Consider the following 16,836-nt stretch of genomic DNA (forward strand, 5'->3'; position numbering starts at 1 on the left):
CACAGTCCCCAGAGGTTTGGCAGAGGCTAAAGTTAGATATAACCTTACTCTCTAAAGTGGTAGCTTGGTCGAGCAGTAAGGCAGTATCAGAGGACAGTGTAAAGAATGTATTGTATACACTCAGTCAGCAAATGGTCTCACACACTCAAGAACTGAACTCTAGGCCAATTGTTTTGTATCAAAGGATATAGTTGTTTTATTTTAGAAACAACAAGGTATCAAAATATACTTTCTCAGAATGGATTCCTTTAGTTAAATACTTTTCAAATAGGCAATAGACTATTGGAATACAATAGTCACAATTTGTTGCAACAGGCAACACAATTTCAATCACAATGCAACATTGAGCTCAATTTGAATTTCTAGTTAAATGTAATTAGTTACTTTGTAGTTTACTTTTCAAACCACAAGACTGGATCCTAGATTCTGTCCTGGGACATGTCCTGAAAACAGTTAAGTAAAAGCGTTTTGGTTACAGTAGTGATTTTTAAGGAATATTATTGTATTTTAAAAGTTGACAATTTGAAACTTTTTCAGTTGAAATTACCAATGTTATCCTATGGAACGAAATTCAGTTTGCAGGTAAAGTACGTTTAGGTTACTTTTGTAATCCAGTGCTGGACTCCTAGGTGCTTAGCAACAACAGGGGATAGGTCCGTAAATTAACAGTGAGGGCTAGACCTTCTTTGAAATTACAAAAACATACAGTGCCCACACCATAATTACTTAACTCCATAGCTGCTATTACACATTCCTCCCCAGTGCTGCGCTGTCCATTAGAACTAGTGCTGAATGGACGTTCAATGGTCGTGCGCAGCACTGGGGAGGTAGCGCTGCTGACGACCATTGGTCGTGCGCAGCACTTAAGGGGTTAAACAATACTTAAATAGGGAAAATAAATCAATTTATTGTAACTTCCCTATGACAATATTTACTTTGTGTCCATTATTTTATGTTTTTATCTTTTTCAAAAACTTATAACAGAAAAAGGACAATACATGTACAATATTTACAAGACTAGATACACTTTGTACAAGTTTCAGACATTAACATTATGTACAATTTAAAACGTTCTTGCATCAAACATTTATACAGAAACAAAAATATATTACATTCAAACCATGAGGAAAACAAATTTTGAGGGGGAATATGAAACAACTTAGTAACTTATAAGTGTTTAAGTACAGGACCAGCCGGTCCTAGTATGTTGCAAAGACAATTTATTCCACCCAAACCAAACTGCCAACGCGTTTCTAGACCAGGCGAGACATCACTGGTCTTTCATCAGGGCTGTGGATTCTGAATATCTGAAAAATGCAAAAACATTGTTTTGCTTTATCAGCCTTTATGGCAAGGGATTCCTTTTCAATGGAGGCTACAGAAAATTAAGGCTACATACCAATTTTTCGCTAGAGGAAATTCGAGGATATGACTCTTCAAATAGTCCAGTCCGCTATTTGTGGTGGCCCAAATGGATGTCTAAAAAGGTTTTGAAAATTTATGTAAATATAAACCGTTCGGGTCTTGACATGTTTGGAAACCAGGACAAATGAATGATTGCGTATCTTGGTATTGTTGGAGTGCCAAAGCACGGCGAAATCGCTTGTACAACGTGACCATCGAGTTCGTTTTTTCTAAAACAATAAAGTGAGTTGTTTGGTACGCGTGACACTTACAAAGAGAGCTAGTGGAAATGGTCTCATAGCACAAACTATGAGACAGTTTCCACTAGTTTCCACTAGCTCTCTTTGTAAGTGTCACGCATCCAGATATCCATTTGGGCCACCACAAATAGCGGACTGGACTATTTGAAGAGTCATATCCTCGAATTTCCTCTAGCGAAAAATTGGTATGTAGCCTTCATTTTCTGTAGCCTCCATTGAAAAAGGAATCCCTTGCCATTAAGGCTGATAAAGCAAAACAATGTTTTTGCATTTTTCAGATATTCAGAATCCACAGCTCTGATGAAAGACCAGTGATGTCACGCCTGGTCTAGAAACGCGTCGGCAGTTTTGTTTGGGTGGAATAAATTGTCTTTGCAACATACTAGGACCGGCTGGTCCAGTACTTAAACACTTATAAGTTACTAAGTTGTTTCATATTCCCCCTCTAAATTTGTTTTCCTCATGGTTTGAATGTAATATATTTTTGTTTATGTATAAATGTTTGATGCAAGAACGTTTTAAATTGTACATAATGTTAATGTCTGAAACTTGTACAAAGTGTATCTAGTCTTGTAAATATTGTACATGTATTGTCCTTTTTCTGTTATAAGTTTTTGAAAAAGATAAAAACATAAAATAATGGACACAAAGTAAATATTGTCATAGGGAAGTTACAATAAATTGGTTTCTTTTCCCTATTTTAGTGTTGTTTAAGTAATTATGGTGTGGGCACTGTATGTTTTTGGGACTCCTAGGTTCAGCACTGGGACATCTATCTAAAACAGGAAAGTAATTTCGTTTTTATCGTTGGCACGATTTTTAAAGAATATTTGTAATTTTCAAAAATTGACACGTAGAAACTTTTTCAGCAAAAAGCAGGCAATGATATCCTATGGAAGGAAAATCAAGTTACTGGTAAGTACGGTTAGAATTACTTTTCAGGGTCAGTACTGGGCTAAAAGATGCAGCACTGAGGTCTCTCCTGATAACAGGTGAGTAAATTGGAATTCGTTGTTCGGCTGATTTTAGATGAATATTGTAAAGTTCCAAAACTCCACACTTTGAAGAATTTCCAAGTGAAACCAGTCAATGTTAGCCTATGGAAGAAAAGGGAGTTATCGGCTTTTAGGTAAGTACTCGACTGGTAGAGTTAAGGTTCTGGGCATAGACTCAGGGGTCTCCCAGGGTCAGGTAGGTACAGTTGGTACACCCTCAGCGGCACAGGGGCAGCCGGGTGCAGAGGTAGTTAGACCAGAAGTTATCCAATGAGAGGCAGGGGCCTTCGGTTGGTGGCTGCTGGCTAGCAGGCCATGCGGCTGTGGGAGCCGGGCTCCTGGTCACTTGCTGAGGGCAAATGGGGAAGTAGGATAGGACAAAGGTTGCACTGCCAGGTGCAGTCGGGCGGCTGGGTGCAGGGTGCTTTTGAGCTGTCGGGAGCTCAATGTTATTCAATGGAGAGCTTGAAAAGGGAACAAAGGCTACAGGCTCGGGGAAGGAGATTCTTCAGGAGCGACCAACACTTCGAGAGGGAAGTTGGGATCTTTGAAGATAGGTAGGCACCCTGGAGTTGGGCACAGGAGGCGGGGGGAGCCAGGTGCAGGGGTGTCTTTTGACGTCGGGAAATCTTACCCTCTGCTGGTCGCGGCTGCAGGCGTCGTCTGGGTCGTCGAGGAGGGTCCTTGGGCACTCGATTCCAGGTCAGAATCGCCGGGGGGAAGTACTCAGGTTCTTTGTCCACTCAGGAACAAGCCGGGCTCGGCGGGTGCAGAGTGTGCTGGATTCGCGGTTCCTGGCTAGCACCTGGGGTATTGCTGTTTGAGCAGAACCACTGCTCATGGGAGTCCCAGTCACTAAGAGGGTCAAGGCAGGCAGGTTAAAGAAGGATCAACAGGCCGGTAGGGCTGGCGCCAAGTCAGTTGGTGTCGTCCTCTTGTTAGCAGCTGCACAGCAAGTCGTCTTTTTCTTGGTCTTCTTTCTTGTTTCGATATCGGGATCTGAGGAAGGAAGGTTCAGGGTGCCCCTAAATACTAAATTTAGGGGGGTAACAGGTAGGGGAAGGGCAGGGACCAACAGGTCCCTGTCCTGGTGTGGGTACACCCCCTATCCTGCTCCTCCCTTGTGGGAAGGGGCAGGAGCCTATCTCTGATTGGGCAGGGCTCCCCAACCTCAAGATGGCCGGAGCCTAGAGTTGTTCTTCACCTCGCCTCTCCCACCTGAGGGGTGGAGTTGGCACAGGCTGGCACACCCCTTTCCTCACGTAGGGTTTCCCGCCAGTCTTCCCGCCAGAGTGGGGTTCAGAACCGGTGGGGGCCTGTTTCTGAGTACAGCAAGTGGTCTGGAGAAGGTCACAAAGGCGGTATGCCTTTGAAGCTTCCCCCTGCCCATCCCGGGGGAGGAGACCTAGCACCTCGCCGAGGATGTGCATTGTTGCAGGCCCAGGAGAGCGGGGGCTCTCCACTCAGGGGTCCAGCACCATGTCTGCTGTGTGGCAGCATAGGCAGCCTCTCAGACAAGACGTGGATTGTAGGTTAGGTTTCAGGGGGCCCCTCTGTCGTGCATTTTACATTAAATCCCACACTGGCACTAAATCTCACTGATCATGTTCCAAAGGGAATGTGAGTAATGGACCACTGGACAAACACCATGTATAGACCACATAGAAAGACTGCTGGAGGAAAACCTGTGCAAAAGCATTAATCCTCTTGGATTCTCGAACCAGAGAAGTGGACAGAAATAAGACTGAATTCACCTTATTGACTGAAGCCTGTACTTTCTGGGGCTGGGTGGTTGGTGAGAAAATCTGGGTTACTGGGCACAGGTCTGGCCACCTCCCCATTAACATGAGGGCAAGAACAAGGCTTCGACCAAGTAGCTATCAAAGTATCAGTGAAGGCATTTTTACATACCTTGTAGCAGACATTAATAAAGGATATTTAGTCCACGTACCACTTAGTATTTTTAACAGTAGTTCCTTTGTCTGCACTCACTCGATGAGGGATTAGTATACCCACTTTTTTAGATGTACACCACCCCACACAAACCGTATCCTATAGTGCTCTCCAAAATACCAAGAGCTCTCCTGCTTTGGCAGGTTATGGTCCATGCCTCCAGGCGTGAGGAGGAGCCCTATGATGAAGTCATGATATATGTAATATATTTTTGTTTATGTATAAATGTTTGATGCAAGAACGTTTTAAATTGTACATAATGTTAATGTCTGAAACTTGTACAAAGTGTATCTAGTCTTGTAAATATTGTACATGTATTGTCCTTTTTCTGTTATAAGTTTTTGAAAAAGATAAAAACATAAAATAATGGACACAAAGTAAATATTGTCATAGGGAAGTTACAATAAATTGGTTTATTTTCCCTATTTTAGTGTTGTTTAAGTAATTATGGTGTGGGCACTGTATGTTTTTGGGACTCCTAGGTTCAGCACTGGGACATGTAAATGTAAATGTAAATGTATAGGCATTTATATAGCGCACTACTTACCCGTAGGGTCCCAAGGCGCTTCGACCGCTGCGAAACCCTTCCTGGCTTCCCTGAGAGATGGTCCCTTAATGGGTATCTCCAGGGTGAGACCAGGCATCCCCGGCGGTCTGGTGGGGCCGTTAGTGAAGATGAGGCAAGCTAATGCCCAGAGTTGCCGAGTGTGATCGCTGATCAGAGTGGGCACCGAGGCGAGAGAATTATCGAGTCCGCTGACCCTGGTCCAGAAACCTGCCGCGCCGGGAATCGAACCCTGGTCCCGGGCCGTCCTCTGCTCTCGGGTCTGCCGCCTCTAACCAGTGAGCCACACTACTTCACTATCTATCTAAAACAGGAAAGTAATTTCGTTTTTATCGTTGGCACGATTTTTAAAGAATATTTGTAATTTTCAAAAATTGACACGTAGAAACTTTTTCAGCAAAAAGCAGGCAATGATATCCTATGGAAGGAAAATCAAGTTACTGGTAAGTACGGTTAGAATTACTTTTCAGGGTCAGTACTGGGCTAAAAGATGCAGCACTGAGGTCTCTCCTGATAACAGGTGAGTAAATTGGAATTCGTTGTTCGGCTGATTTTAGATGAATATTGTAAAGTTCCAAAACTCCACACTTTGAAGAATTTCCAAGTGAAACCAGTCAATGTTAGCCTATGGAAGAAAAGGGAGTTATCGGCTTTTAGGTAAGTACTCGACTGGTAGAGTTAAGGTTCTGGGCATAGACTCAGGGGTCTCCCAGGGTCAAGTAGGTACAGTTGGTACACCCTCAGCGGCACAGGGGCAGCCGGGTGCAGAGGTAGTTAGACCAGAAGTTATCCAATGAGAGGCAGGGGCCTTCGGTTGGTGGCTGCTGGCTAGCAGGCCATGCGGCTGTGGGAGCCGGGCTCCTGGTCACTTGCTGAGGGCAAATGGGGAAGTAGGATAGGACAAAGGTTGCACTGCCAGGTGCAGTCGGGCGGCTGGGTGCAGGGTGCTTTTGAGCTGTCGGGCGCTCAATGTTATTCAATGGAGAGCTTGAAAAGGGAACAAAGGCTACAGGCTCGGGGAAGGAGATTCTTCAGGAGCGACCAACACTTCGAGAGGGAAGTTGGGATCTTTGAAGATAGGTAGGCACCCTGGAGTTGGGCACAGGAGGCGGGGGGAGCCAGGTGCAGGGGTGTCTTTTGACGTCGGGAAATCTTACCCTCTGCTGGTCGCGGCTGCAGGCGTCGTCTGGGTCGTCGAGGAGGGTCCTTGGGCACTCGATTCCAGGTCAGAATCGCCGGGGGGAAGTACTCAGGGTCTTTGTCCACTCAGGAACAGGCCGGGCTCGGCGGGTGCAGAGTGTGCTGGATTCGCGGTTCCTGGCTAGCACCTGGGGTATTGCTGTTTGAGCAGAACCACTGCTCATGGGAGTCCCAGTCACTAAGAGGGTCAAGGCAGGCAGGTTAAAGAAGGATCAACAGGCCGGTAGGGCTGGCGCCAAGTCAGTTGGTGTCGTCCTCTTGTTAGCAGCTGCACAGCAAGTCGTCTTTTTCTTGGTCTTCTTTCTTGTTTCGATATCGGGATCTGAGGAAGGAAGGTTCAGGGTGCCCCTAAATACTAAATTTAGGGGGGTAACAGGTAGGGGAAGGGCAGGGACCAACAGGTCCCTGTCCTGGTGTGAGTACACCCCCTATCCTGCTCCTCTCTTGTGGGAAGGGGCAGGAGCCTATCTCTGATTGGGCAGGGCTCCCCAACCTCAAGATGGCCGGAGCCTAGAGTTGTTCTTCACCTCGCCTCTCCCACCTGAGGGGTGGAGTTGGCACAGGCTGGCACACCTCTTTCCTCACGTAGGGTTTCCCGCCAGTCTTCCCGCCAGAGTGGGGTTCAGAACCGGTGGGGGCCTGTTTCTGAGTACAGCAAGTGGTCTGGAGAAGGTCACAAAGGCGGTATGCCTTTGAAGCTTCCCCCTGCCCATCCCGGGGGAGGAGACCTAGCACCTCGCCGAGGATGTGCATTGTTGCAGGCCCAGGAGAGCGGGGGCTCTCCACTCAGGGGTCCAGCACCATGTCTGCTGTGTGGCAGCATAGGCAGCCTCTCAGACAAGACGTGGATTGTAGGTTAGGTTTCAGGGGGCCCCTCTGTCGTGCATTTTACATTAAATCCCACACTGGCATCAGTGTGGATTTCATGTGCTGAGAAGTTTGATATCAAACTTGTCAGTCTTCAGTGTAGCCATTATGGTACTGTGGAGTTCATAATGACAACCTCCCAGCACCATATACTCTTAATGGCATCAATTCAATTAAATTCAATTAATTTATATAGCGCGCTACATACCCAGAGGGTCTCAAGGCGCTTGAAGAAGGGTGGGGAGTTACTTGTCAAATATCCAGGTTTTAAGTTGCTTTCTGAATGTTAGGTGGTTCTGAGTGAGGCAAGCAGGCTGATGTGCAGGGAGCAGCGAGGGGAGCGACCGCTTACAGTGCCCAGGAATGGCCCTGGGTACTGTAGGGGCACAGGGCTCATGCACCTGTGCCCTCACCACTGGCATACAGCACCCAGCTAGAGGGGTGACTGATGTATGCCAGGGTAGTGGGTTTGTGGGCATGGCACACAGGGATGTGTGCCATGCCCACAAGGTATCTGTGGAACCACGAATACAATTGAGGAATAATGGGTTGGTTTAAAGAGAAGGGAATTACAAATCACCATTGGGTTTGACCACTGATTGTGAAGTGCACTGTGAGGCTTGTAGGCAGGAGCGATTGCACCTTTGCTAATTAAGTGGTAACGATAGGTGCAGCTTTAAAGGCGGGGCAACTTCAGAACAGTTAAAATAGATGGAAATGATGGAGCGCATTCAAATGCTGCCAGCTAGAGGGAACTGTGGTGAAAAGTTGAAGAACCGAATCGAGTTGCAAAGGTACGATTTTGAGAGTAGGCGTTTGGGATAAAGAACAGTGGGTACGGTAAAGGGACGAAACAGCAGAATAAGGGTGGGACAATGGTGATGTTTTGCAGGGTAAAGGATGGTGTATAGCACGGGACATCGAGGGTGGTTTAAAAAAATTTCATGTTCAATTACGGTAATATCACAGTACCGGGTTAAGAGGGTAAGCGTTGTACACGGGTTGATTCGTCATAAGGTACAGTTTTAAGCATGTGAAGCAGTTTGATTTGAAGTCAAATGTTAACAGCCATGTTCTTTTATTCTATAGTGAACCCCTGAGGAAGGGCTATTTTTAAGCCCTAAATGCATTGGGTAACAGAATCACTAACGATTGAGGATGTCTGACGTTTTTTCGACGTGCTGGGAAAAAGGCATGGATTTGCATATTCACGGAATGAGAAGCTAGTATAAAACGCAAATATGAATTACGTGTGGAAAGATCTTAATAAATTGGAATGCGATCAAAACATTTTTGGAGTACTTGGATTGATTTGGATTAACTTGCATGGCGATAGAAATGCTTAAAAACATTGAACATGTGATCTTGCACTGCCCCTGGATTTGGAGTGAAGCTTTGCTCCAATACGAATGTTGTTTAACCCCACGTGATAAAAGGGCAGATCACGCTATCCAGTGAGCACGCATAATGATTCAAAATGGAAAAATTTGGTTAAGAAAAGAAAAAGGCTAAAAGTGGTGTGCACGGCACTCTTCTACACAGGGATGTGTGCCATGTCGACTCTTTGCTTAGTTCTGCACCAGGACACTCAGCCTGCAAAGGCAGTGTGTGTGTGTGTCAGGGTGCAGGGCCCCTAAGGGTGGCACTATAAGTGCTGCAGCCCTTAGGGATCTTCTCTGGTCACAATGCCCTGGGTACCTAGGGTACCATTTACCAGGGGCTGACATGTGGCCAGAGATGCCAATTGGGTTTTAGCTTCAACACAGTTTTAGGGAAGGAACACAGCCCCTGGGCACCTGATTGGCAGGAGCCCAGGGCACACTCAGTCAAAGTACACATGATATTCAGCAAAACGTGGGTGCATACCATGCAAGAAAGATGGCACTTTCTCACAGTGGGTTAGACAGCTGACCCAGAACTTGCACTGCTGGCTGTAACAAAGTGACTGGGGTCAGTAACTGACCTTCAGACATTGGGATCTACACATGGGTGATTTAGAGGAGCAGTCAGGTTTGAGGCTGACGGTTCAAGCTGGACTGCCTAGCCTTTAGTTTGTGAACCATTGTGAAAATGTTTGGTAATTGCAGCGCATGACGGGGCTGCCATTAACAAATGTTTTCACGAAGGGCCACATGGTTTGTGATGCGAGAGGGGAGGGTTGAGGATGAGATCAGGAGACACATAGGGCAGATAGCAAGAGGGAAACATACACGCGATTTCGCAAGGACTGACTGTGCAGCATTTATAAAGCATTCTCAAAGCTGCCAAGGTTTCAGATTACTTTTGTGTGACTTTTTCATAATTTCAGTGTAAATATGAGTGCCATTAGACGACTATGAGTGACACTTTCTTTCGAGCAAAATCAAGCGATGAAGACACAGGAACAATGGATCTACATGCACTCACATAGCAGCTGCATTAAGAAGAGTAAATTAAAAGGGAACTGAGGTCATTTCAGTCACTGGGGTTTCGAAAAAGAATGCAAGGCCTAGGTGTATCCAGTCATATAATCATAAAAACGTACCTTTTAAATAGCACTTCCTTCTGCATTTCTATAAAGAATGGATTTTGGTGTAACAACTTAACAACGCTCAATATACAGGCCTCTTGAAGAAGGACACTTTCATTTGCCTCTTTCGGATTGCAGGTAGTGGTGTTTAAATTACTCCAGTGTTTACAAGCAAAACGTAACTCGAGTAGCTGCTGCACAAACACGCCTCTCAAATAATCAAGCTCTGACTAATATGTAGAATACCCGAACCCCTCTATGTTTGCTGCAATACAAGACTCATACCTGTTACTCAGCTGTGAAACGTTGGCACCGTCTGGGCCAAAGAGGTCCTAAGGTCTTCCAGGATTACCAGCTAAATCTCACTGATCATGTTCCAAAGGGAATGTGAGTAATGGACCAGTGGACAAACACCATGTACAGACCACATAGAAAGACTGCTGGAGGAAAACCTGTGCAAAAGCATTAATCCTCTTGGATTCTCGAACCAGAGAAGTGGACAGAAATAAGACTGAATTCACCTTATTGACTGAAGCCTGTACTTTCTGGGGCTGGGTGGTTGGTGAGAAAATCTGGGTTACTGGGCACAGGTCTGGCCACCTCCCCATTAACATGAGGGCAAGAACAAGGCTTCGACCAAGTAGCTATCAAAGTATCAGTGAAGGCATTTTTACATACCTTGTAGCAGACATTAATAAAGGATATTTAGTCCACGTACCACTTAGTATTTTTAACAGTAGTTCCTTTGTCTGCACTCACTCGATGAGGGATTAGTATACCCACTTTTTTAGATGTACACCACCCCACACAAACCGTATCCTATAGTGCTCTCCAAAATACCAAGAGCTCTCCTGCTTTGGCAGGTTATGGTCCATGCCTCCAGGCGTGAGGAGGAGCCCTATGATGAAGTCATGATATATGTAATATATTTTTGTTTATGTATAAATGTTTGATGCAAGAACGTTTTAAATTGTACATAATGTTAATGTCTGAAACTTGTACAAAGTGTATCTAGTCTTGTAAATATTGTACATGTATTGTCCTTTTTCTGTTATAAGTTTTTGAAAAAGATAAAAACATAAAATAATGGACACAAAGTAAATATTGTCATAGGGAAGTTACAATAAATTGGTTTCTTTTCCCTATTTTAGTGTTGTTTAAGTAATTATGGTGTGGGCACTGTATGTTTTTGGGACTCCTAGGTTCAGCACTGGGACATCTATCTAAAACAGGAAAGTAATTTCGTTTTTATCGTTGGCACGATTTTTAAAGAATATTTGTAATTTTCAAAAATTGACACGTAGAAACTTTTTCAGCAAAAAGCAGGCAATGATATCCTATGGAAGGAAAATCAAGTTACTGGTAAGTACGGTTAGAATTACTTTTCAGGGTCAGTACTGGGCTAAAAGATGCAGCACTGAGGTCTCTCCTGATAACAGGTGAGTAAATTGGAATTCATTGTTCGGCTGATTTTAGATGAATATTGTAAAGTTCCAAAACTCCACACTTTGAAGAATTTCCAAGTGAATGTTAGCCTATGGAAGAAAAGGGAGTTATCGGCTTTTAGGTAAGTACTCGACTGGTAGAGTTAAGGTTCTGGGCATAGACTCAGGGGTCTCCCAGGGTCAAGTAGGTACAGTTGGTACACCCTCAGCGGTAGTTAGACCAGAAGTTATCCAATGAGAGGCAGGGGCCTTCGGTTGGTGGCTGCTGGCCAGCAGGCCATGCGGCTGTGGGAGCCGGGCTGCTGGTCACTTGCTGAGGGCAAATGGGGAAGTAGGATAGGACAAAGGTTGCACTGCCAGGTGCAGTCGGGCGGCTGGGTGCAGGGTGCTTTTGAGCTGTCGGGCGCTCAATGTTATTCAATGGAGAGCTTGAAAAGGGAACAAAGGCTACAGGCTCGGGGAAGGAGATTCTTCAGGAGCGACCAACACTTCGAGAGGGAAGTTGGGATCTTTGAAGATAGGTAGGCACCCTGGAGTTGGGCACAGGAGGCGGGGGGAGCCAGGTGCAGGGGTGTCTTTTGACGTCGGGAAATCTTACCCTCTGCTGGTCGCGGCTGCAGGCGTCGTCTGGGCCGTCGAGGAGGGTCCTTGGGCACTCGATTCCAGGTCAGAATCGCCGGGGGGAAGTACTCAGGGTCTTTGTCCACTCAGGAACAGGCCGGGCTCGGCGGGTGCAGAGTGTGCTGGATTCGCGGTTCCTGGCTAGCACCTGGGGTATTGCTGTTTGAGCAGAACCACTGCTCATGGGAGTCCCAGTCACTAAGAGGGTCAAGGCAGGCAGGTTAAAGAAGGATCAACAGGCCGGTAGGGCTGGCGCCAAGTCAGTTGGTGTCGTCCTCTTGTTAGCAGCTGCACAGCAAGTCGTCTTTTTCTTGGTCTTCTTTCTTGTTTCGATATCGGGATCTGAGGAAGGAAGGTTCAGGGTGCCCCTAAATACTAAATTTAGGGGGGTAACAGGTAGGGGAAGGGCAGGGACCAACAGGTCCCTGTCCTGGTGTGACTACACCCCCTATCCTGCTCCTCCCTTGTGGGAAGGGGCAGGAGCCTATCTCTGATTGGGCAGGGCTCCCCAACCTCAAGATGGCCGGAGCCTAGAGTTGTTCTTCACCTCGCCTCTCCCACCTGAGGGGTGGAGTTGGCACAGGCTGGCACACCCCTTTCCTCACGTAGGGTTTCCCGCCAGTCTTCCCGCCAGAGTGGGGTTCAGAACCGGTGGGGGCCTGTTTCTGAGTACAGCAAGTGGTCTGGAGAAGGTCACAAAGGTGGTATGCCTTTGAAGCTTCCCCCTGCCCATCCCGGGGGAGGAGACCTAGCACCTCGCCGAGGATGTGCATTGTTGCAGGCCCAGGAGAGCGGGGGCTCTCCACTCAGGGGTCCAGCACCATGTCTGCTGTGTGGCAGCATAGGCAGCCTCTCAGACAAGACGTGGATTGTAGGTTAGGTTTCAGGGGCCCCTCTGTCGTGCATTTTACATTAAATCCCACACTGGCATCAGTGTGGATTTCATGTGCTGAGAAGTTTGATATCAAACTTGTCAGTCTTCAGTGTAGCCATTATGGTACTGTGGAGTTCATAATGACAACCTCCCAGCACCATATACTCTTAATGGCATCAATTCAATTCAATTCAATTAATTTATATAGCGCGCTACATACCCAGAGGGTCTCAAGGCGCTTGAAGAAGGGTGGGGAGTTACTTGTCAAATATCCAGGTTTTAAGTTGCTTTCTGAATGTTAGGTGGTTCTGAGTGAGGCAAGCAGGCTGATGTGCAGGGAGCAGCGAGGGGAGCGACCGCTTACAGTGCCCAGGAATGGCCCTGGGTACTGTAGGGGCACAGGGCTCATGCACCTGTGCCCTCACCACTGGCATACGGCACCCAGCTAGAGGGGTGACTGATGTATGCCAGGGTAGTGGGTTTGTGGGCATGGCACACAGGGATGTGTGCCATGCCCACAAGGTATCTGTGGAACCACAAATACAATTGAGGAATAATGGGTTGGTTTAAAGAGAAGGGAATTACAAATCACCATTGGGTTTGACCACTGATTGTGAAGTGCACTGTGAGGCTTGTAGGCAGGAGCGATTGCACCTTTGCTAATTAAGTGGTAACGACAGGTGCAGCTTTAAAGGCGGGGCAACTTCAGAACAGTTAAAATAGATGGAAATGATGGAGCGCATTCAAATGCTGCCAGCTAGAGGGAACTGTGGTGAAAAGTTGAAGAACCGAATCGAGTTGCAAAGGTACGATTTTGAGAGTAGGCGTTTGGGATAAAGAACAGTGGGTACGGTAAAGGGACGAAACAGCAGAATAAGGGTGGGACAATGGTGATGTTTTGCAGGGTAAAGGATGGTGTATAGCACGGGACATCGAGGGTGGTTTAAAAAAATTTCATGTTCAATTACGGTAATATCACAGTACCGGGTTAAGAGGGTAAGCGTTGTACACGGGTTGATTCGTCATAAGGTACAGTTTTAAGCATGTGAAGCAGTTTGATTTGAAGTCAAATGTTAACAGCCATGTTCTTTTATTCTATAGTGAACCCCTGAGGAAGGGCTATTTTTAAGCCCTAAATGCATTGGGTAACAGAATCACTAACGATTGAGGATGTCTGACGTTTTTTCGACGTGCTGGGAAAAAGGCATGGATTTGCATATTCACGGAATGAGAAGCTAGTATAAAACGCAAATATGAATTACGTGTGGAAAGATCTTAATAAATTGGAATGCGATCAAAACATTTTTGGAGTACTTGGATTGATTTGGATTAACTTGCATGGCGATAGAAATGCTTAAATACATTGAACATGTGATCTTGCAGTGCCCCTGGATTTGGAGTGAAGCTTTGCTCCAATACGAATGTTGTTTAACCCCACGTGATAAAAGGGCAGATCACGCTATCCAGTGAGCACGCATAATGATTCAAAATGGAAAAATTTGGTTAAGAAAAGAAAAAGGCTAAAAGTGGTGTGCACGGCACTCTTCTACACAGGGATGTGTGCCATGTCGACTCTTTGTTTAGTTCTGCACCAGGACACTCAGCCTGCAAAGGCAGTGTGTGTGTGTGTCAGGGTGCAGGGCCCCTAAGGGTGGCACTATAAGTGCTGCAGCCCTTAGGGATCTTCTCTGGTCACAATGCCCTGGGTACCTAGGGTACCATTTACCAGGGGCTGACATGTGGCCAGAGATGCCAATTGGGTTTTAGCTTCAACACAGTTTTAGGGAAGGAACACAGCCCCTGGGCACCTGATTGGCAGGAGCCCAGGGCACACTCAGTCAAAGTACACATGATATTCAGCAAAACGTGGGTGCATACCATGCAAGAAAGATGGCACTTTCTCACAGTGGGTTAGACAGCTGACCCAGAACTTGCACTGCTGGCTGTAACAAAGTGACTGGGGTCAGTAACTGACCTTCAGACATTGGGATCTACACATGGGTGATTTAGAGGAGCAGTCAGGTTTGAGGCTGACGGTTCAAGCTGGACTGCCTAGCCTTTAGTTTTGTACCATGTGTACTATTGTGTATTCAAGAAGTCAGAGCTGATGACTGAGACTGAGGCATAATGTACTCTGTTTGGTACGAGAAAAGTTGGAAGGTGTTTGGCAATTTGAGGTCTGACTGCTCCTGGTCCAACGGGGCTATTAGTTCCGATCTCTCTGTATGTATTTGAATACCCTTGAGGTGAGAGAGCCTGATGGAGAGTGAGTACTGCAGGGATTGACTACTGGTTACAGAATGGACTCTGGAGTAAAATGCATTAGGGAGAATGGCTCCAACTTCTGAACCTTCAATATCTGTACCAACAGAAATGCTGTTAAGGTCACATACTCCTTAGTGTAGTGCACCTCTAATATTGGGGTGACATCCAAACAGACTCTTGATGTCTCTAAGTTTAACGATCATGTATAATACAAGATAAAATCTTACCTGTATTTCCTTTTTCATCCTCTCTAATGTGTAAATCTTTCATTGACGTCTCCAGCTCCAATAAGTCTCGCAGATCTTCCTTGTACACCTCTATGTAGGACACTTTTACACTGAAGTCAATGTTATGGTTTTCAGAGATGCTCTCGAATAGGTCTTGAATAGCGTGTGGTATGATGCCTTTCTCATCTTCAGCCACTGTGGCTGAAATAATGGCAAAAAACATACAGTGGTTTAGCAGTTTCACTTATGATTCAAAACTAACATTGCATTTTAGGAAAGTCCCAGGAGAAATATCAAACATAAATTGCCAGAAATAATTGATAAAATAACTATTTGTACTACTCATACTTTTAAAATCATATGTACTAACTTAGTTATTGCCATTAAAGGCAGGTGAAAGGAAAAAGCCATCTACATGCAACCTGTTTGATTATCAGCTGCATCAAAGGGGTCCTTAAAGATAGCACTTTTATAAAAATGTTTTTATCTTTTGCCAGCTACCATCATGAAGGAGACCTAGAATACCTCTGGTTTACAAATGAGCATACCTTTTTCATTGTATTAACCTTACCCCATCTGGCCATCTTACTTGTCTGGAGATGGACCACAGAGACATCTATGATTGTAATGAGGGCAGTATAAAATGGTGGCATTACCCATGATGAAGGACCACAATTATAGAAAGGAAACTTAAATATCAAAGAGCATTCAAAAGTCAAGGTACAAGTATCCCAGCTTACATTGAATCATTTTTGGGAAACAGACTTCCTCAAATAGTAATTTACTTTGAGATATTTACATGACACGTAGCACTGCAATAGTAACAATATATGACTGATCACTTAGATAACCGTGAATTTAGTTTCTTCTTGCACCTTTCCTGCCTCCATCACTTCCTCTTACTCCTCCTCAAAACTCAGTTGTAAATATGGACAAACAGCTTGGAGGAAGCCTGGAAGAAGCTGTATACCATTAGTTGGCAATAATGAGGCATAAGCATTGAAGGAAGAGGAGAATCTAATGGATTAAGAGTACCAGATGTAAAAAAGCACCAGCTGGACAGTTTCATGTTGCTAACTTCAGAAAAACCGGATGTACTGCTGATCACTGAGACCTTGCTTACCCAGAACTCCACGCCAGATATTTTAGCGGCACTCTCCTCAGATTATTACATTCTGACTGTCAATCGGCCCTTAGGGAGGACGGGGGGGGGGTGTTGCTGCCATTATAAACAAAAACCATAAGTTTGTTATTATGACCTCACTTGAACTGCCTGAAGTAGAGAGTCTATCAGACAGCTCCTGAGGCGGAAGCCGGGAGGAACGCTTAGCGTTTTTTAAACATTTTGATTCTGTTAAATATTGTGTTTACCTGCTTGTAGCACTCTCCACTGGGCACTCCCCCTCCTTCAACTCGCTCGTAATCACCCCGCGCAGCCGATGTAAACGCTGCCGCGGGTAAAATCTCATTCTTGCCGCCATCAGTCTGGTAACGAGGCCACGCCCACTACCCTGAGGCCACGCCCCCCTCCGCCCCTTAAGGATGTGCCTCAGTCAGACGCGCAGCGGACGCGCGCTGCGGGCGCGCCGCCAGCGCACCCGCGCCAGAACGGACCCAGGGCCCAGTCCCCCTGCTCCTCTCACCTCGACAG

General features: G+C 45.9%; 1 protein-coding gene across 2 annotated transcripts in view; it reads right to left on the reverse strand.

The window, feature by feature from the left end:
* Window positions 1-16,836, reverse strand: part of KIF27 (kinesin family member 27) — a 479,420-nt gene that overhangs the window by 405,161 nt on the left and 57,423 nt on the right. For both annotated transcript variants that reach the window (XM_086961311.1, XM_086961310.1), the window contains exon 3: window positions 15,186-15,386. In XM_086961311.1, coding sequence (XP_086817437.1) covers window positions 15,186-15,386 — 201 coding nt within the window. The remainder of the gene's footprint in view (window positions 1-15,185; window positions 15,387-16,836) is intronic.

The sequence above is a fragment of the Lissotriton vulgaris genome, chromosome 3_1, assembly GCF_964263255.1.
Source record: "Lissotriton vulgaris chromosome 3_1, aLisVul1.2, whole genome shotgun sequence".
NCBI classification, from domain to species: domain Eukaryota; kingdom Metazoa; phylum Chordata; class Amphibia; order Caudata; family Salamandridae; genus Lissotriton; species Lissotriton vulgaris.